The following is a 23,189-nucleotide window of genomic DNA, read 5'->3' on the forward strand; positions in this document are numbered from 1 at the left end:
GAAGCAGCCCATACGATACTCACATATACAATATTTAACAATAATGAAATTAAGTGTTGCGCTATAAAATACTTTTGTACGAGCATCAGTTATTAAAGGGGAAGCACAACTCTAACACTTTTCTGTGCTTTTGTAGTGGCAGATAATTACTTCCCATCTGTCGCACTGCCCTTTTGGCCTAGCCTCTTCTCCCTTGTTCACAAAGGTCTTAGCACCTCTGCTGGCCCTGTTGACCCATGGCATGCACTGGATATCTAGGTTAGCCAAAACGAAATGGTGCTGCGCTAATCCAATTACACAATATCAGTCAAAATGTGGTAAATACTATTAATACCAACCCCCAATGATTGAAACAAATGGGTATGCCAACTAGTAAAAAGGAAAAAATGTTAAAATATATATAATTTTTTTTTTTTGTTTTGTTTTCTGGCGTAGAAGACTACTTTTTATACATAAAAATGTACCCCAAAAATTGGGGGTCGTCTTATACGCGGGGTTATAAAATATGACCCTTGAGTTTGTTTGGGTCAAGCTGGCTGGATGTGTGGTAATACTGTACATACAGTATACTGTACTGAGCCAAGCTGGCTCAAAACAAATGTACCTATGACAGATTAATCTGTCAGCCCGATGGATGTGCGGTATATATAGTATACTGCGCTGAGCCAAGCGGTTTCAAAACGTACCGTTATGTCCCTACTGTAATCAGCACGCTGGATGCGTGTATGTACGGTAGCTGCGGCTACATACAGTATACGCTGGGCCAATCGCGGTGAGTGATGTATTCTACTAATGAATACAAAGCCTGCGCAGATTGGCTGAGTCAGAGGTGGGATGATGTCACAACCTCAGCCAATCCGAGCAGGCTTTGTATTCATTAGTAGAATACATTGCTCGCTGTGATTGGCCCAGAGTATACTGTATGTAGCCTCAGCTACTGTACATACACACATCCAGCGGTCTGATTACCGTAGGGACTTACCGGTACGTTTTAAAACAGCTTGGCTCAGTATACTGTATATACCACACATCCAGCAGGCTGACAGATTGATCTGTCATAGGGACATTTGTTTTCAGCCAGCTTGGCTCAGCCCAGTATACTGTATGTACATTACTGCACATCCAGCGGGCTGTATATATACTGTATGTAGCCGAAGCGACTGTATTACCGCACATCCAGCGGTAACCATCTGATTTGGAATTTGATCCATATGATGACTGTCTTACAAATGTATCACAAGATTATATTCATGAACTTATGATGTCAGAGGATGAACATGAGTATTTTGAAGGATTTTAAGTACCGGTAAGTCATAACCATTTCAAATAAAAAAATCTGATGTTTTTAAATGGTGTTGCCTTGGAAGGGGGGTAGTCTTATACGGCGAGTATAGCCCAAAACCTATGTTTTTAACTGGAGAATTAGGGGGTCGTCTTATACACCCAGTCTCCTTGTACGCCGGAAAATACGATATATATAGAGAGAGAGAGAGAGAATCTATCTCTGTAAACCAACAAAATATGGTCTTGTAAAATGGTGATCTATCCCCACAAAACAGAGATCATTCAGTGACAATAGTGAATACGTAATCACATATAGCAAATCTATAGAATAGACAAGAAAACACAGACCGTCAAAGCGTGGTCTTGTGAATAGTGACTTTCTAGGTACACATAGAAAAGGCATCCCTAATCTACAATAGTGAAAATAAAGTGACCTGATCCACTGAGGAAGTCACACGTTAACGGGCGTAATGCGTAGAGATGTGGTGACCTATTTCCGGCGTGGATGCCATCTTGCTTCACCTTAAACACCCATGCAAGTACACCCAGAGCATGAGGTTCTATGTTTTTTTTTTTCTGCTTGTAAAACATTTTAATTGTGAGTGGGCACTTGGCTGTACATTTTAATAATAATTAAAGCAGTATTACACTATGGGAGATATTTCCATTATACTAATCTATATAAGCTGGCTGATTCTTGCTACATCATCCCTGAGGGGGACCCGGCTGTGTATCTACCCACCTGTGAGGGGGATATCAACACTACTGAACCATATTACCTATGACGGAGGTCTAGGGCTGTGGGATACCTAATTCATTTTACAAATAACATAAATCAAATACACCTCTAATAAGTGAATCCCCACCCGAAAGTCACACTTTCTCCCTAGAAAGTAGAAATAATATAAAATAACCTTTCTACCACCATACCACGTGACTATACTGAATATAAACTTAACCGAATATTCTCAAAATCAGTAAATTAAATGAATAAATAATTGAATAAATACTTTAAATCCCTGAAATCAATAAAATGTCCAATAAAAGTCCAAAATGTCCCGCAAATCAAATAAATAAATCCAGTAGGAAGGATTCCAATCCTAATTTAATCCTCGTGATACATCGAAAAAAAGAATACGTATATAGTGCATTATCTTTCAAATAATAACAATATAAAGTGCAAAATTAAGTCCGCGCAAAATCCAAACCACTCAAACTGTGATTATATTGCAAAAACCAGCAAAAAGAAAAAAAATATAAAACCGTTAAATGTGTATATATCCAAAATATACTGAAAAAATGTGAACCAAAATCCAATCTTAAAGTGAGCACTACAATAAATTAGTGAACACTCAGTGACCACTACAATTCATACTGTGAACACTACAAATAGTGACATTAACCACCTCCCGCCCGCCATATAGGGAGCGCACAGCTCTATGATCCCTTCAGACTTCGTCTGGAAGTGACGAAACGCGTTAGTGGACGTGACGTCAAACCGCACGCACGGAAACCGGAAGTGCCGCCACGGCCATTTTGACTGCTGAAGAACGTGGTTCCTATGCCCATTTGACTGCAGGGCTTGTTCTGTTTCATTCATAGAGCTGATATTCGTAAACCCCAATGTACCGTATTTGCCGGTGTATAAGACGACTGGGCGTATAAGACGACCCCCCTACTTTTCCTGCTAAAATTTAGTGTTTGAGCTATACTCGTCGTATAAGACTACCCCTCTTACAATGCACACCAGTGGCAGGAATAGTGCCCCATCATTGGTATCAGTGGCAGGAATAGTGCCCCATCATTGGTATCAGTGGCAGGAATAGTGCCCCATCATTGGTTTCAGTGGCAGGAATAGTGCCCCATCATTGGTTTCAGTGGCAGGAATAGTGCCCCATCATTGGTATCAGTGGGAGGAATAGTGCCCCATCATTGGTATCAGTGGCAGGAATAGTGCCCCATCATTGGCATTAGTGGCAGGAATAGTGCCCCATCATTAGTATCAGTGGGGGGAATAGTGCCCCATCATTGGTGTCAGTAGGAGGAATGGTGTCCCAACATTGGTGTCAGTGGGGGGTGGAATAGTGCCCCATCATTGGTGTCAGTGGGGGGGGGGGGGAATAGTGCCCCATCGTTGAGGTCAGTGGGGGGGAGGAATAGTGCCCCATTCGTTGGTGTCAGTGGGGGGGAGGAATAGTGCCCCATCATTGGTGTCAGTGGGGGGGAGGAATAGTGCCCCATCGTTGGTGTCAGTGGGAGGAATAGTGCCCCATCGTTGGTGTCAGTGGGAGGAATAGTGCCCCATCATTGGTATCAGTGACACCAATGATGGGGCACTATTCCTCCCACTGACACTTGCTGACCCTGTTCTTGTATGGTGCTGCTGCAGCCAGCATATGTGGTTGCAGCAGCACCTCTACACTGACCACTTACCTGCCGGTCCTGCACTCGATTTTCGCGGGGCCGCTCGGCTCCACCCCCTCGCCGGTGATTGGCCGCCTGTGTGCCTTTCCTGAGCTACAGTTCTGGCGGCCAATCACTGGTGAGGAGGCGGAGCCGAGCAGCCGCACGAACATCCAGTGACTGAACTGAAGGCGCAGCCGCGCTTCCTGGACCGGATCGTCGTGGGACCGGAACCAGGTAAGAAACAGCCGCTGCCCACCCCTGTACTTAGTGTCCCTTCCATTGGGGGAAGGGGGGGGGCGGCGGCGGCAACGCGCCGCCCCCCTAAAAAGTGTCAGTATGCCGTATACCGGCGTATAAGACGACCCCCGACTTTTGAGAAGATTTTTAAGGGGTAAAAAGTCGTCTTATACGCCGGCAAATACGGCAAGTCTTTTTTATTAAATTTATCCCTACACTTGGAAATCTATTCTAAGAGCCGTCTTCAACTTTGAGGACTATGGAGGATAGGCTCCTGAAGTAAAGGAATACTTGGAAGCTATACTGGTACCAGAGATCTTGAATAAGCTTATGAATACTACCAGAGGGTAATGGTATTTAATATCACTATTTGTAGTGTTCACGGAGTGTTCACTGTATGAATTGTAGTGGTCACTGAGTTTAACTGTTTTTATATATTTTTTTTTTTTTGCTGGTTTTTATCACCTATAATCAGTTTGAGTGGTTTGGATTTTGCAGAGACTTAATTTTGCACTTTATATTCATTATTTGAAAGATAATGCACTATATACGTATTCTTTTTTTTCGAGGTATCGCAAGGATTAAATTAGGATTGGAATCTTTCCTACTGAATTTATTTATTTGATTTGGTGGACATTTTGGACTTTTATTGGACATTTTATTGATTTCAGGGATTTAAATGAATCAATTCATTCATTTATTTACTGATTTTGAGAGTATTTGGTTAAGTTTATATTCAGTATAGTCACGTGGTATGGTAAGTTATTTTATATCATTTTACAAATAAGGCATTTTGGCCCCTTGGGGTAACTCCAAGGAGGTGAAGCGGGTATTTCATCTGATTTACGGATTTGTTTCCCAGTTTTTGTATACAATCTGAACACTATCACTTGCACTATTTGAATCCAGCGAATATTCTTTGGACTCCAGTTTAGACTTCTTTATGTCATTATTGTTATATGGCACTATAGTTTTTTTCATAAATAACCTTTTTTATTCCACGAAACACGTATATTGGATGTGATTTACAACATCCAAAATTTGGGATTTATGTATTAGATTCACTTTCACAAGTGCCACTTTAGTGTATTTCAAATTGAACATTTTTTCTGGGTTTCACTTATGTATTTACTTTTATTTCTTTATGATGGTTTTTGGGCTTAGTTGCAATGTCACTTATGTGTTTTGATCCCAGGTGGATCAGGTCACTTTATTTTCACTATTATAGACCATGTATGGTCATATTGTGGTCATTATTCTCACTGGAGTGTACATTAGTGACGCCTTTCTATGTGTACCTAGAAAGTCACTATCCACAAGACCACGCTCTGACAGTCTGTGTGTTCTTGTCTATTCTATAGATTTGCTATATGTGATTACGTATTCACTATTGTCACTGAATGAATGTTCTGTTTTTTGTGGGGATAGATCACCTTTTCACAAGACCATATTTTGTTGGTTTATGGTTTTCTTGTCTAATAAATATTAATAAATATATGAAACCAATGAATAACAAATGGTTATATCAACAAGGAAAAATTAATATATATATATATATATATATATATATATATTTCCTTGTTGGTATACCCATTTGTTTCAATCATTGGGGGTTGGTAATAATAGTATTTTAAGTATTTACCATTTTTTGACTGTGATATTGTGTAATTGGATTAGCACAGCACCATTTCATTTTAGCATATTATCCATTTTTGGTACATGGTCAATTGCCAGCAGCTTTTCCTCATCTTATTTTTGGGTATTGTAAGGTAGTGCCAGATGTCCTCAATACCTCCCCACCTAGCCTCCCCCATCTCCCCCTCATCTCTTCCCTCCTCTGACCTCGCAACCGCACTCCTTCAGCCCTGCTACCACTGAGGAAGCCACCAGGGTATTCTCAGAAGCCCGCCTCACTACCTGCCCCCTGGACCCTATCCCCTCTCAACTCCTCCGGTCACCCCCCTCTTCCCTCATCCGCTCCCTCACCCACATCTTCAACCTCTCCCTCTCTACCGGCGTATTCCCCTCCCCCCTAAAGCATGCGCACATCACCCCCATACTCAAAAACCCCTCCCTGGACCCCACTGACCCAAACAACCTCAGACCCATCTCCCTGCTGCTACTCACTTCCAAGCTCCTTGAGCGCTTAGTCTATGACGGCCTAAGCGCCCACCTAACTGACAACAATCTCCTTGATCCACTACAGTCCGGCTTCCGGCCCCTACACTCCACTGAAACCACCCTCCTCAAAATCACCAACGACCTACTTACCGCCAAAGCCAAAGGCGACTACTTTGTCCTCCTTCTCCTGGACCTCTCCGCGGCCTTCGACACAGTTGACCACCCCCTCCTCCTTAATAAACTACTCTCCCTTGGCATCAGAGACACCGCTCTCTCCTGGTTCTCCTCTTACCTATCCCGACGCTCCTTCAGCATTTCCTACAACGGTGCCACCTCCCCTTCCCTCCCCCTCTCTGTTGGGGTCCCCCAGGGCTCCGTCCTTGGACCCCTTCTCTTCTCCATCTACACCTCCTCCCTTGGCAAACTCGTACACTCCCAAGGCTTCAACTACCTCACCAACCTGATTCCCAGGTACCACCCTACCCGTACCCTTTGCTCTTCACAGGACCTCCTATCTTGCTCCCTGGTCTCCTCCTCCCACGCACGACTGCAAGACTTCTCCAGGTCCTCCCCCATCCTCTGGAACTCACTACCCCAATCCATCAGACTGTCACTTTCCCTCCTCACCTTCAGGCGCTCCCTGAAAACCCTCCTCTTCAGGGAAGCCTACCCCACCCTCACCTAACAGACGTTCTCCTTCATTCCTCCTACCACTCCATCCCCCACAGCCATTTCCTCCTGTACCACTACCCCCTCCATTATAGATTGTAAGCTCGAAAGAGTTGGGCCCTCTAACCCCTCGTGTGCTGTTTGTAGTTGCTGTACTGTTTCGTGTATTGTCCCCTCCCTCTATTGTACAGCGCTGAGCAAATCATTTGGCGCTATATAAACTCGATGTAATAATAATAATTATCTAGGTTAGCTACCTGCTGAAGGACTCCTCTCCCGGTCAGTTGTCCAAAGATGCCCGCAGGATCGTTCCATCTGTCCAGCCTTTCGGCTGGGGGATCAATTTAGATTATATCTGATCTCCAAACTTCCCTTTTTGCCTGGAATACTTGGGTCTGGTCTTGCACACATCCCCTCCCCTACAGCTGAAAAGTCTTTGCAACAGGAGCCAGTCTGAGGCGGGGAAGGAGTTTTCCAGTTCTTGACAGTTCAAAGAACATGGTCGAGAGGAAATCCTGGCCCAGTTTTCCCAGTTTAGATCCATCTCAAGGTCCTGTATTCCATCCTTTTCTCAGTCTCTGGCTTTAAAGGATAAGTTCACTTTTGGAACATGTTACATATTCCACCTGTATTTAGTATGGCATAAGCATGTACAACATGTTCCAGCTCCTACTGCCACTGGCTCGGATCCCCCTCTCATTGTGACAGTGGGCAAGGGATCTTCTCCCATTGTCACAATTCAAAAATAGTGCAGCTGTGTGGGACTGCAACTACCGTCGGCCGTTGCGGTTGACAGCTTCACTGATGCAATGCTTTGCAGGTTCCTTATGGGAAAAATATTAAATGCATGTTTTTTTTTTTTCTGCAAAAATATTTGCATTTGGACCACTGCACCCTACCCCGGAGACTAGCTTGATCCTGTACTGTGGACAACAGCTGGAAGTATACAAGAGAAATCGTGCCCTTCTTATGGGTTGCCTGAATTACATCCTTAAGAAAAACTGAGTCTGTCAGTGTGAGATTAGAGAGCGAAGACTGGGCCTGTACCGCATGGCATAGCTGAAGATAACGGTAAAAATGCTTATGTGTAAATGCGAATTCCATTTGCAGTTATGAAAAGGACTTTAGGATTGCCCCCGAATACAGCTGAGATATACATTTCAGGCCTTGATCCCTGCAGTTGTGAAAAACCTCCAGTTTAGCCAGTTCTATATATTGCGGATTATTCCACAAGGGCGTACAGGAAAGAAAGCCGGTAATATGAAAGGACACTTTTTTTTTTTTTTTTTACCGTACTCCAGAAGCGCCTCAAGAGGTCCGCGGTTGGAGCCATGGATGGAAGGACCGGTGGAGCCATGGATGGAAGCACCGGTAGAGCCATCTCAAGATGAGAGAGCCGAAATGGTGGAATCAGGAAGGGAAATCAAACTTGCAATGGGATCAGTATTATCAGGAGAATCCCAGCCAACCAGTTGCTTCAATTGGGCCGCCAGAAAATAGTCTGGGGTCAGGAACCACCAGCCTCCCCGACTCCTTGCCATATTGCAACGTGGACAATTTTTTCCTAGCCACCTGTTTTTTTCCAAATAAGACTCCTAAACTGGGTCTCTGTGCGATTAAAACCATTTCTTAGGTATCCATATGGGGAGAATTATGAAAGCTATAAACAAGTTGCAGGGGCCCAAATCATTTTAATTAAATTGACCCTATCCACCACCGACAGAGGGTGTTTATACCAACTGTTACACTTCAATTTCTGCTGATGGAGTAGAGGTAAAAGATTAAGAGAAATTTACTGTTTAGGATCGGGAGAGACTACCACCCCCAAATATTTAAATGTAGACACTACTTGGATGTGTTGTGCACAGGCGGCGGGGGGGGAGATCTCTGGGCATCAACACCGATTTTATGCCAATTAATTTTAAAGCCAGAAAATCCACCAAAGCGTTCAATAAGGGATATAACCGCATCTAAGGATGTGGAAGTATCGCCCAAGTATAACGGCGTATTATCCGCATAAGGTGATCTTTTCCAAAAGAACACCCCTTGTAAAACAGACTGTCCGGAGATTGAATGAATCTGACAAATCCCCGTTTAACTTGAACCCTACTTGGAACCAAAGCCAAATCTAGACAATACTTCCCATAGATAAGGCCATTCCACATTATCAGATGCCTTGGCCACATCCAAAGATAAAAGTGCCCTCCCCCAAGGATTGTCCACCGGAATTGGCAAATTCAAAAAAAGTCTGCGAATATTAGCAGTCGCTCTAGAGAGAATAAACCCAGACTGATCTTTATGTATGATATTGCCAATAATTCGTGCCAGTCTAGTAGCTAGAACCCGGGCCAACAATTTAGCGTCCGCATTCAGAAGGGAAATAGGTCGGTAGGAGTCAGGTCAGGAGTCAAAAATCTATCTTTTCCAGGCTTCAATAATACTATAATAGCTTCATTCATGGAGGGTGGGGTAAACCATTTTCATCCATGGCAGCATTCAGTGCATTGAGCAATGTCGGGAGGAGTTGCACACTGTGTCTACAGTATTATAGATTTCGAATGGCAATCCATCTGAACCCGGAGATTTTTTACTAGGAGTGCATGCTAGAGCTTCAGATAGCTCCTCAACAGTAATTGGCATCTCCAGTTCTCTCTGGTCAGTATCCGATAAAACAGGAAAAGAGCAGGTGTCTAGAAACTGCAAAAGCTCAGAATGGGTGGCTACAGTTTTAGAAGCATACAGATTATCGTAAAAGTGATGAAAAACTCTCAGGATTTCCGCATGATTCGTGCCAACCAGCATCCTCAATCCTGTCTGTAGTGGACATCCCCTTGTGCCTTCGCCACAAGAGCAAGAAGGTGCCCTGTACTTCCCCCTCTTCAAAGTATTTTTGTTACAAAAAAAGTCGCCACTTGAGTAAGCACTGATTCATAAAGGGCCTGGGCCTCTTTCCAGGAGGTGCAGTTACAGGAGCATTGGGTCTTAGATCATCTGAACCTCCTGCTGTTGAACTAACTGCACCTTCTCCCACTCCCTGGATCTGCGCTTAACCGCTGAAATCTCCCTGATAATCAAGCCCCGCAGGAAGGCCTTAATCGCATCCCAAACCATTCCTGGCAGGGACAGACCTTCTGTAATGCACCGCCTGGCGGTACCTCTAGCAACCCACAGAATAGGATTCCCCAGAGCGCAGAGTCTAAGTCCAAGTCTGCTTTTTCACCAGGGCCCCTGATGGTGGGGATGGACTTGGAGCAGACAAAGACCAGGTCGCGGCCCCTGAGTACACCCACCCGTGGTAGAGGGTTCCGCCAGAGGTATCTGCTAGCAAAGAGCCTGATGTGAAGAGGCAGATGGGTCCCTGCGGGACGGATGGATGGCTGAGCAGAAGCGTGGTCAGACAGGCCGGTTCGGTAACCGTGGGGACAGCGTGGTACAAGGCAGCGGGCACAGAATCGCCGGGTCAGTAACGGGGTCAAATCCAATAGGGAGCATCCAGAGAGAGGTCAGGAAAGCCAGGGGTCAGGGCAAGAGAAGGCAGCAAGGTCAGGATCAATCAGGGTCAGCAACAATCAAATGACAGATAGCAGGAGCAGGAACAAAACAGGTAAGACCATACGGCAACCAGTGTCAGTGCAGAGCGGATTTAAATACCGCGCCCTGCACTGTCATTGGTGCCAGGCGCGCGCCTGTGGTCGCGAGTGCGCATGCGCGAGTTCCGCCATTGCCGCGGCCGCCCAGGACCTAGTGCCTGCACGCCAGTGCGCATCAGCACACTGCGCCTGCGTCGGGCCACACGCCACAGCGGCTCCTGACACCTTCATTCCGCTGCAGAAAGTCTTGACACCTCCCCTGGAATCAATTCTGCCTCCAGAAACGGCGTCAACCAAAATGGGTTCACCTTCCACAGCGGACGAGAGCTGGTATAACGCACCTCTAGCTTGACCCAGAAAGGGGCATGGTCAGACAGAGCCCTGGGTTCATACGCAGCATCAAACACATATGGTAGGTTAATAGTGTTCCCAAGGCCCAAATCTATGCGTGAAAGCCCGTCATGAGTAGCGGAGAAACATGAATAGCATTTTGCTGTCAGATACTTAATCTGCCATACATCCCGGAGGCCCAATGCCACCAATAAATTAGCAAATGGGGTAGGCTGAGAGGATAATTGTCTGCCCCCACCGCTCAAGGGCAATCTATCCAAGCTAGGGAGCAAGCAACTGTTATAATCACCCAACGCCAATAGGGGAACGTCAGGATGATTGGTCATAAATTGAGCTAGGCGTTTAATGACCTCCAAAGAGTAGGGCAGAGGCATATATACCTCAGTCACTATGCAGCGAAACCCATTCAGAGTACACAGTAGGAAAATATACCTGCCCTCCGCATCAATCCACTCCTGCACATTAAATTGACTAGCGTTAGAGATGAGGATACACACACCTCTAGAAAAGTGGAGTGGAAGGAATGATATTGTATGGGTAATAAACGAGAGTGGAGGGTACCAACTGTATCAGATTTCAAATAGGTTTGCTGAAAACATACTACAGACTGTTTTTTTAATGTTTAAGTACATGGAAGACAGCATCCCGTTTTGGTTTGATCACCCAGGCCCTTTACATTCCAGGATAAAAACATCAATTCTTTATGGGAGACAGACATAATACATATGGAGAAAATGGGAAGGATAACAGTCGTGGGAAGATATAATGCCCCCCCCCACAAGGGGAGCAATTAGCGGATAGGCAGTAGGAGGGACCCAGATCACATGGGTAAGGGTGACCAGGAAGACAGCCGCAGGGAGGACAGACCCAGCATCATGCACTCCACTAAACAGACATCCCAGGTGAACCATAAACATAACAAGGGAGAATACTGAAATTATTACCAGCATGTAGGCCAACAGAGCCATAATAACTAAAGACACTGGCAGGAGGCCAAAAGGTCCCCTCAGGACCAAAAACAGGTTGAGGTTTATACAATGTCTCGTAGACAAGCACACAGCAGGTAAATGTCAGGAAAGCCTAAGAGGGGAGGAGCTCCAACTTAAGCTGGAAAAAAATCAGATACAAAAAGGGGGGGAGAATGTGAGCAATACCCTGCTGTTCTGCTAAGCTGAGTTTTTAAGGCACAAAGGATCAACCAGGTCCCCGAGGTCAAGTTCCAGGGGAGTTTGCCATTTGATGTTCCGCTCCATCAAGCTACTGCAAGACTGCATTAGTGTTATCAAAAAAGTGCGAAGCATCATCCGCAAGCACGCAAAGTTTAGCCGAATATAGCATGGGATATTGAAGGCCCAATGCCCTAAGACGTTTCTTGACATCCAGGAATTTTGCACGTTGCTTTAGAACTTCCACGGAAAAATCTGGAAATAAGGATACTTGAACATTATCAACTGACAGGTTACCCTTGCTTCTGGCCTAAAGAGAATGGTATCTCTGTCCCGATAATTGAGGAGTGTGAACAAAAAGGGTCGAGGAGGAGCGCCGACCAGAGGAGCACATGCTGGGACTCTGTGCACATTCTGCTGCAAACATGGTAGAAAATGTATCTCTGCCAATGGTAGAGGTCAGCCAGGCTTCAATAAAGGCTACAGGATTTTTATGCTCAGTGTGCTCTGGCATACCCACTGCACGCACGGCGTAACTGATTTTCCAAATCTTACAATCTAGAGGCATTAGTAGAAGTGATCGATTGCACATATCGCACGTCCCTTGTAATGGTTGCCAATCATCTTCCAGGGTACTCACTTTCCTCTTCAAGGCCGCAGTGTGATCCCACAGTTTCTGCATATCTTGACGCACCTGGGTTAATTCCAACCTCATTCCCTTCACCTCCCCAGTAAGAACTGCTACAGATGAGGTGCATGTAGTGAGTGCGGAGAGAATTTCTCTAAGGGTGGGTTCAAGATGATTTTCAATGGAAACAGCAGGTTGTGTCCCATGAGACTGAGATGGTGGGATACTCACTGCAGTTCTGCAGGATGGGATCTCTCGGTCTGCCAGTGCAAGAGGGATCTGAGTACAGTCTAAGCAGATCAGTAGTGGAGTCCAAAGGTTGTTTCTGGGCAGTTTCCCTGGTGATCGGCCTTGCAAAGAACTTTTGACCAGCCTCCATCTACTTCTCCTTGGATGCACGGATCGGGGTTCTGCTATCTTTCCCAGCCGACTCAAGCAAGGCCCAAATTTCTTTCCCCCTTTTAGCCATCTCGGATCAGGATAATCGGGGCACCAAGTGACAGCAGGGGGGTCTGAGCACACCCAGGGGACCCAAGATGCCTCTGTAGCCGAAGAACGAGGTGCCAATCAGGATAAATGACAGGATGCAGAGCGGAGCTTACCAAGCACATGTCCTACTGCATGTGAAGCTGGCCATGCCCCCCAGAACTTAGGCTTTAATGACATTGCTGACATTAAAGGATTGAGGGATTTCTGTGTCTGTGATTCCTACCTTACTATAAGCAAGAAAAATCACTTCCAGGAAGAATTATACCTAGAAACCTGTTTTTGCCTGGTATGAATAAAATCAATTCAGTCCCAGAGACGCTGGCATTCTGGCCTTCTTGACCAGCACTTCACTCTCTGCACCCTTAAAGGGCAGATATTTTAATTATTCATACTCTTGCAAATGCTTTTGGCTTCACACTCCCTTGTATCAGACCCCCTTGCAGCACTTTTTCTCTGATCTTAATTTTGGTTCCTTCTACCTTACATAAACCACACTTTGATTCCATCAGGGATTTTCACTGAGATTCTTGCTGGTAAATGTAGTCTCCCTTTCATTCATTGACTGACAGGAACTCTTTTCTTGATATCCGTAACAGATGGCACCACCTACCAGGAGTAGGACACTGGACAGAAAAAAAAAAAACCTCTGCGACTCCTATGGGCAGTTCTCTCTTGCATGAACTCCCGCTCACTGTGTAGGTCACCAGTTCTTTCTACCTAGTGTTCAGGATGGACTGAATTACCTGCTAGGACTTGTGGTCCCACTCCATTTTTTTTCTTATTCGGCTGAGATCTTTAACAGCTTAGCTGAGAGATGGGCAAGATATTTGAAATCTATTTGGTCACCCCAGTCTGGCAAATGAGTGCACGCAGGCCCTTTTTCTACGTGCTGGGTCGGCTGCGACAAGCACCATTCTGGACCAAGCCGGCCAGTGAGCTTAAAGGGGATATTAAAGGTTAAATTAAAAACAAACAAAAAAAAAAAACCTCTTGTACTTACCTGCTGGGTGCAATGGTTATTTTTTTTTTTTATAAATGTTTGTTAATCAAAATACAAATCACATTCACATTTCTATTAAAAAGACATTCAAACAATATCCTCCTATTTGCATAAATTATTTAAATCCCTCTCCTCAACCCTCCCTCTTCCCCCTCCCCCCCTCCTCAGCCACCCACCCCCATCCCGCCCCACCTGCCTCTCCCACTCTGCATTTTCTCTCTTCTCCTTTACACCATACATTTCTATTATTTCTAAATCCATTTCAAGGGGTGTTATATCCTCATATATTTCACTTTTTCTCTATACTCTTCCCATTTTTTTCCACTTTGTATTGTACATCTCCATCTTATCTATATGTATGTAATACAGTCTTCAAACCTGCATATCTGGTTCATTCTGCCCATCCAATCCTCCTCTGTTGGCACCTCCTCCTTTTTTCTTTTTTTTTTTCCTCCAGAACCTAGGTATCAAACTCTTCGCTGCACTCGAATAATGCCATATCCCCAAGGCCTTATATAATTTCACTGGAAGCTCTGTGATATGAAGGAGACATATACTCTGGGTCTAATCCAATATTAATTTTAGTGATTTTCCTTACTAAATAAACTATTTTCCGCCAAAACACCTGTATTCTTCAACACTCCCACCATGTATGATACCACCTACCCACCTCTCCACAGCCTCTCCCAACACATCCGTGAAATCTCCCCATTCAATTCATGCTCTACATTAGGTGTAATGTGCCATCTCACCAAACACTTGTAATTTATTTCCACCTCTCGCATACTAATAATTTTGTGAATAAAACTTAAAACAAAATTTAAAAAAAAAAAGGTAAAATCTCTGCTCTGGCTATATTTCTTTTCAATAGCCCTTAGTCATGCATTCTTTTGTTTGCACCTTTTTCAATGGGTATGACATGTGGCGGTCCCTGTTGCCACCGTGGGACTTGAATTTTGCCCTTTCGGTTCTCTAGAAACCACCTTTTGAGTATTTGTGATACTCCCCTGCTTACAGAATGTGGCTATCCTTGTGGCTATTACATCTGTTCGGTGGGTGTCGAGGCTGGTGGACTCATCATGTAAACCTCATCTTATGGTTCACATGGACAAGTTGGTTCTTCAGTCTCCGTCCTTTTCTTCCATAGGTGGTGTTGGCTTTTCATCTGAGAACGTGCCATCGTCCATCGCACCCTAAAGAAGTGTTATACTCCTTGGATGTGGCCTAGGTAATTCAGCTGTTTATCTGCTATGGGCTCTTCTCAGAGATCCAACTTTGTGTTCACAGATGGTCCGAGGAAGAGCATGGTGGCCTCTGTCAATATTTCCTATTGGATTCAGCAGACCGGGCATGTGCCATAAATGTGCGTGTGCCCCATTCCCTGAAAAGGCACATTCCACCACATGATTAGTGCCTCCTGGATGTCCTGACATCATGTATCTGTGTCTCTCTCAGGTTGATGTTTTCGCATCCTTGGTTGCTAGTTTTAACCTGAAAAGTTTTGCAGGCTGCAGCTTGACTTTCTCATGGGCTCCTTTGAGGTGGTTCTGAGGTTGGCATGTTGCCTGGTTGCTTCCTTTGCTGGTTTTCCCAGCCCTCATATTTTTTGGGCATTGCTTTAGGATGTCCTTATCTGTTATGCATATCAAGAGAAAAGCTGTTGTCTGCCAATGGACAGTTCAGTGATGGACACAGCACCCACTCCTCTGTTGGCAATTTACTTTTAACACTGGTTTATTACGAACTGATGACCAATGAAATAAGGGAGGGGGTGTTTATGTGAGAGAGGACTACCAATAGGTGGTGCCGAGGTTTTTTTCTGCCTAGTGTCCTAGTAGGTGCCGCTATACAACCCTATCTGTTATGGATCTCAGAGTTGCTGTGTCTATCAATGAACTGCGAGAAAGGGATTTTAAAGGGAGTATAAAAACTCAATTTTTCTGTGTCTGGAGTTGAGCTCTAACCCCTTTTTCCACTGTATCTAAAAGTAATAAAGTTATTGCACTGCTGCCTTAAGATCACTTTTACCCACTTTCAGGTGGTTCAAACAGTTATTGCATGTTCTTCCTTTGCATGTTATACGTTCTATATATCTTGTGTATATAAATTGTAATACATAACGTTTTTTTCTTTTTCTAGCGTGTTAAGGCAGAGAAAGCTGAAATAACTCGGTTTTTACAGAAATCCAAGAACTTTAACACTCCAAAGGTAAGAGGTTTTACAATTCGCATTTATAGGCTATTAGAGTGTCTTCTGCTTCATATTGTATGGATTATGCTGAAAGGACAGCCACATGTGAACCCAAGTGCTTGGCAGAATTGTGACTCCTGTTGCAAATTGTATATATTATGCAGAACAGCCAAACCAAAGACTTGATGTAGATATAAAAATTTACACTTGTGAAAGCTTTCTGCTTTTTCCATTAAAGTTCGCTTTAGTGGCAATTAAAGTCTATGGAAATCCAACATTGAACTTCACTTAATTGCTCCTTTTTGGTCTGGTATCTAGAGCATTGGAATCATGTTATCTAAGTTTGAATTTCTAAAATGAAAAGCAGCTTTTTAAATTTAAAGTGGTCTTTTCCCCATTTCAGACTTCCTGCATTGAGGTTATTTGCCCTCCTAATTACTATATTTTATGTACTGCCTTAAGTTTAACCTGTATGCTGTAGCAATCCAAGTGTAGGAATGACTGAGTTTTGCAAAGACATTGGGAGGGTGGACACTGCTTTTTTTTTTTGCAAAAAAGAGTTGTCCGCCTACAACACGACTTACACTTGGGTATATGTGTGCTGAAATTCATCCTGTTCAACAGGCAGTTGCCAAATTTTGGTGTGTGTATCGCTGTCTTTTCAACAGGAGCCAGTCTAACGTTCAGTGCCCGCTGTCAAAAATACAGAAGCACAACTTGAGAGATCTCTGCATCCACAGCACTTGTGTGGATATAGGGATCTGTAAAGCAGGCCAGGCCAGCAAGAAATTGTCAATTCCCCAATGAACACATTCATTGATGATGGGGTAATCCCTCCTGGTATTTTGACATGAGGTTTCCCGTTTGTCAGAATACATGACTGATGTTGACTATATCTGTCAGCAGTGATGAAATGGTGGGGGGGGTTGGGGTTTGCTAACTTCAGTACAATCAGCCTGCCCATAAATGGTTTTGCACAGTCCCTGCTGAACCAGCCGAATTTTGAGCAATGGAAACTCTTAAATATACTCAGTGAAGTGATTATCCTCTGGTGATACAGTGGTGAAACAAATCATTCTACTTAAGTTGTACTTGTGGATCTGAAATTTTTATCTTCCCTACATCTATTCAAGGTGCTGAATTTATAAAGCATCTGAGAGTTCACAAAAAAGAGTCAAAGCTGGTTACATTCTGCCGATTTACAGTGAGGAGAACTTTGATAGCTGATTGGAGGGAATGGACAACCACACTGCTCACAGGAAGAAACGGAGCTTAGCTGTCAATCTGTATATGTATGTATGTATACATACACACACACACATTATATATATATATACATATATATATATATATATATATATATATATATATATATATATGCGCGCGCACACATATACGCACACATATACACGCGCACACACATATACGCACACATATACACGCGCACACACACACACACACACACATACACGCGCACACACACACATATATATATACATACACACACACACACATATATATATATACATACACACACACACATATATATATATATACACATATACACACACACACACACATATATATACATATATCGGGGAGGTGCGGGGGATGATCCTTTAATTACGTGTTACACTCTGAATATGTTCCTAACATGTTATGAAAGGTGAACTTATCCTTTAAAAAGTATTTATATAGAATGGCCATATAAAGTTTAAGTTTTAGCTTTAGTCTGGGTCTTCCTAATCATAACTTTTTTTCCTAATCAGACATTTGCCCAATCGTTTGGAAAATTTGCACCTTTTGAAATAAAAAAGAATATGGCTGTTGCTCCTTTGTGTCGGGTTGAATTTGAAGCAGAACATTCTGGGCGGCTAGTCAAGCTCATCAAAGAGCAATCTTCAGAAATCAATTTTTTGTTGGAGTTAAAAACTCGGAAGCCGCGTAGGATGGGAAGAACTGTCATATCCAGACTGCCTCAGATAAGGTATGAAATGTAAAAGCTATGCTCATAAAAATGCTCAAAGATATGTTCACTTTTTTCTTTGTGTTGTGTTCTCCCCCTTCCACAGGGTTTCTAAATGGTAAGCAGTTTTGCCTTTTGACAGCCAATATTAAGAGAATGTTTAGAGATTTTTGATGTCCTTAGACATTTTTCACAAAAATACATTTTGCTTAGTTTCATCTGGCTATTGCTCACCTTGCAGCCTTAGATTTAGCACAGTGGCTAAATGGTTAGCACTTCCGCCTGGCAGTACTAGGGTCGCTGGTTCAAATCCCAAACCCGGCACCACCTGCCTGGAGTTTGCATGTTCTCCCTGTGACTGTTTGGGTTTCCTCCGGGTACTCCGGTTTCCTCCCACACTCCAAAGACATGCTGATAGGTTAATTGGCTCCTGTCTAAATTGGCCCTAGTATGTATATGTATGTGTGAGGGACTTTAGATTGTACGCTCCTTGAGGGTTAGGGACTGATGTGAATGTATAATATATGTATGTAAATTGGCAGCGCTATATAAGTACCTGAAATAAATAAAACAGATTTTTAATAGTTTTGATAAAACTAAGGTCCTCTGATCATGCACCCTGACCACAGGGTGGGGGTTAACACATGAGTTGAGAAACCTGTCATAGACACTGAAGAACTAATCCCTCCCTTTTCACCCTGCTCCATTTTATAGAAGTTGTACCATAACGTTTATCAATGAAAAGTGCTCAGTGAAGAAAGGACAGGTGGGATGATAGAAATTCCTGATTCTGTTACTAGATCATACTTCATTGATAGTTACAGTGCAGCTTATGTGAACATGTGAGGGTGGGGGGTGAGGTGACAGGGCAGGTCCCTTACCTTGTTAATAACCCCTTACACCAGAACATTGTGGCTTCGGGGTTGGGGGATCATTGGGTTTTGCTTCTGCTAAAAGTGCTGCCAGCCACGCAAATGATACTGTCCCTTGTGCTGTTTTTTTTTCTTTTTTTTTTTTTTTTTTGGTGACCCTTGTCTTTGAGAGAAGCTTGGTTTGTAATAAAATGAATTTCACTTCTCATATGGCCTGGACTTTTTTTTTTTCTATGTAGCTTCTGGATCTCTGAACAGCTCCTTAGTGCCTTTTTAACTACCTGCCGACCGCAGATAGCCGAATGACTGCTGCACTGCGGCCGGTCAGTTCTGAGTGGACGTCATATGACGTCCTCCCAGAACGCGCTCTCCTGCGCGCCCCAGGGGGCGCGCACCCGGCGATCTCCATGATCGCTGTGTCCTACGGACACAGCTGATCACGTGATGTGGTAAAAGGCCCGCCCACCTGTGCCCAGCAGTGCGCCGACTAGCTCCGCCCACCTGTGCCCAGCAGTGCACCCACCTGTGCCCAGCAGTGCACCCACCTGTGCCCAGCAGTGCACCCACCTGTGCCCAGCAGTGCACCCACCTGTGCCCGCCCAGCAGTGCACCCACCTGTGCCCGCCCAGCAGTGCACCCACCTGTGCCCGCCCAGCAGTGTCACCCACCTGTGCCCGCCCACCAGTGTCACCCACCTGTGCCCGCCCACCAGTCAGTGCCCAGGGGTTGTGCCAGTCAGTGCCGTCAGTACCCATCAGTGTCACCTGTCAGTGCCGCCTATCAGTGCTGCATATTAGTGCCGCCTATCAGTGCCGCCTATCAGTGCCGCCTATCAGTGCCGCCTATCAGTGCCGCCTATCAGTGCCGCCTATCAGTGCCGCCTATCAGTGCCGCCTATCAGTGCCGCCTATCAGTGCCGCCTATCAGTGCCGCCTATCAGTGCCGCATATTAGTGCCGCCTATCAGTGCTGCATATTAGTGCCGCCTATCAGTGCCGCCTATCAGTGCTGCCTATCAGTGCCGCCTATCAGTGCTGTCTATCAGTGCCGCCTATCAGTGCTGCATATTAGTGCCGCCTATCAGTGCTGTCTATCAGTGCCGCCTATCCGTGCCACCTCATTAGTGCTGCCTATCAGTGCCCATCAGTGCCGCCTATCAGTGCCCATCAGTGCTGCCTCATCAACGCACATCGGTGAAGGAGAAAAATTACCTGTTTGAAAAATTTTATAATAGAAACAAGGAAACTTTTTTTTTCAAATTTTTTGCACTTTTTTTTATTTATAGCGCAAAAAGTAAAGTGCCCAGTGGCAATTAAATACCACCAAAAGAAAGCTCTATTTGTGAGAAAAAAATGATCAAAATTTAATATGGGTACAATGTTGCATGACCGCGCAATTGTCAATCAAAGTGCGGCAGCGCTGAAAGCTGAAAATTGGCCTGGTAAATAAGGGGGTATAAGTGCCTGGTAGGCAAGTGGTTAAAGGACCGTGCCTGGCCTCTATCTGTTGGAAAATGCAGAGCCACCCTGTAGTGTTTTATGGATCTAAAGCCATGGTCCTCTGAGGTATCTTTTCAGGTTGAGACTTGCTACGGTAATGTCTACAAAACTTGGGGAGACTATTGCTATGCGATATAAGCTGTACTTGCTTGTTTGAGCATCCCGAGTTTACACATCGTAAGGTGTCTAGTAAATGGGGTCCTTAAAATTCCTTTACCAGTGAAGATCTTTCTGGTTTGCACCCTAGGTTAGCCTGTCCTCTGGCGATTGGCCTCAACCGGAGAGGATTTTTTTTTTCTCCTTGATCACACAGGTCTGCGACTAAAAAGCTGTTTGATTATTTTCATCTAATTTCCATGTATTTTGATGTGCTGAAAACAAATAAAATATTGAAAAAACTCCTAGACGTCATGATTTGCCACAAAATGCAAAATTGTCTTCAAATTTATCAAATTTTTTTAAATTTTTGGTTTTTTTTTTATATTATGGGTTTTTAACCAAATTTAAAGTCCAAATTACTATTAATTCACATAAGTGCATTTAAGATATAAATTGCCAAAAAATCTTTTAAAGGGGTTTTCAGAGTTATGTAAAAAAAAAATATAGCACTGTAAATCTGATGGTCAGCAATATATACATAAGCTAAGCAAGTTTTAGGGAAAAAAATTATATTTCCTCATTTCCCTAGTTCTCTTCTAGCCCTTTGTTATTTGCAGGTAAACAATCTCTGCCCCTCCCCTCCCCAAAGGGGAGGAAAAAGAGGAATTGCACACTTGAAGGAAATTTTCAATGGGATATTATTAGGTGGAATGACACAGGTCTGCACAGGTCTGGAGCCCCCCTGCAAAGGGGGTGAATACAAGTGCTGCTCTGAGTGACATGTCTGACTACTGGGATACTCAGCAGCATGCTGTATGTGTAAGCCGAGTCTGTGCCTCTAATGGTAGAAGGGGTTAATCTTTCCTGAAGAATCCAGTGGGTGGGATACCAAATAGCCTTGTTTTCTGTGTCTATGGGACAGTCGAGACCGACAAAATCACTGGACCAAGAAGAGTTAGCAGCCGAGGGTGCCAACGTTGGTGAAAAAAATGTCCTCCGAGAAACTTTGGTACCTTACCATAAAGTTCTTCGACCACCTCTCTACATAAAATTGGGATTGATGAAGCAATTCGTAAAATCACTTCCAAGAGATGGCGAATGCTTCAAATACTTGGTCACCAAGTTTCCACGCCTGTTTGAGGCAAAATTGAAGGAAGGTGTGTTTGTTGGACCAGACATTAGAAGGCTTATAGTTGATCAAGAGTTTGTCCTATACCATGACGGATCCCCAAAAAGAATGGTGGATTGCATTTAAAGAAGTCGTACATAAATTTTTAGGCAATAACAAAAGATCCTCACTACAAAAAGATCGTCGGACGAATGCTGAAAGCATTTCAAGCTTTAGGTTGCCTGATGAGTTTGAAAGTGCATTTCCTCCAGTCCCACCTTGACTACTTTCCTGAAAATTTGGGAGCTGTGAGAGAGAAACAAGGTGAACGATTCCACCAAGACATTAAAGAGATGGAAAGGAGATACCAGGGAAAATGGAGCATTACAATGATGGCAGACTACTGTTGGATGCTTCAGAGAGACATTCCAGATGCTACTCGCAAGCGTAAATGCACCAAGAGGAGCCTCACAGGGAAGAAGAATCGAGTTTAGTGTGTGTAGGTAAGCTCGTTTCCATTCAAAAGATTTTCATGAAAAAAATTGTAATAAAACTTTAATTTTATAAGTCTATTTCCATTTATTTTGAGGTTTTTCTTCAAAAATTTTGAAGAAAAACAATATTTTTTACTTTCAGCTATAAAAAATATATAGTAAACTCAAAGTTGGTTATAAATTTAGGCCAAAATGTATTCTGCTACATGTTTTTGGTAAAAAAAATCCCAATAAGTGTATATTGATTGCTTTGTGTGAAAGTTATAACGTCTACAATCTATGGTATAAATACTGCAATTTACGCCATTTTTCTGCTATACAGCGCCGCGCTAGTTTAACGGACAATTGCGCGGTCATGCAATACGGTACATAAATGAAATTTACATCTTTTTTCCCCCCACAAATTGAGCTTTCTTTTGGTGGTATTTGATCACCTGTGCGGTTTTTATTTTTTGCGCTATAAAAAAAAAAAGGCTGACAATTTTGAGGAAAACAAACAAACAATATTTTGGACTTTTTGCTATAAAACATGTCCAGTAAAAAAAAATGCAAAATCAAATTTAGTCATAAATTTCTGCCAAAATGCATTCTGCGACATGTCTTTGCTAAAAAAAAAAAAAACCAATACGTGTAAATTAATTGGTTTACGTGAAAGTTATAGCGTTTACAAATGGCGGGAAAGATACTGGGATTTTTAATTTTTATTTACTATTTACTAATGGCGCCGATCAGCGACTTGACACGGGGGGGGAAATGACTTGGGGTCACTGACATCCCCAGTGACACCAATAGTGATCAGTGAAAAAAAACCACTGAAACTGTACTAATGTCACTGGGGAGGAAGGGGTTAACATTTTTAGAATTTTCTGTGTAAGGGGAGTGTTTTACTAGGGGGCGGGGTGTGTACTGGACGGGGGGAGGGAGGGGGGAGCTGATCGAGGGAGAGAAACTCTTTTCTCCCTCTTCAGCTTGTCGGCGAACTGTCACAGAGCAGGGCTGTGTGTAAACAATGCAGCCCTGC

At 43.7% G+C, this 23,189-nt stretch overlaps 1 protein-coding gene across 1 annotated transcript in view; it reads left to right on the forward strand.

The window, feature by feature from the left end:
* CHAF1A (chromatin assembly factor 1 subunit A) overlaps positions 1 to 23,189 on the forward strand; it is a gene marked incomplete at its 3' end in the record, with an annotated part of 112,285 nt that overhangs the window by 15,432 nt on the left and 73,664 nt on the right. The window contains exons 3-4 of the mRNA XM_089656510.1: positions 16,081 to 16,149; positions 17,901 to 18,118. Coding sequence (XP_089512636.1) covers positions 16,081 to 16,149; positions 17,901 to 18,118 — 287 coding nt within the window. The remainder of the gene's footprint in view (positions 1 to 16,080; positions 16,150 to 17,900; positions 18,119 to 23,189) is intronic.

Source organism: Staurois parvus, unplaced genomic scaffold (assembly GCF_062004578.1).
Source record: "Staurois parvus isolate SC_StPar_1 unplaced genomic scaffold, SC_StPar_1.0 ptg000912l, whole genome shotgun sequence".
In the NCBI taxonomy this organism is placed as follows: Eukaryota; Metazoa; Chordata; class Amphibia; order Anura; family Ranidae; genus Staurois; species Staurois parvus.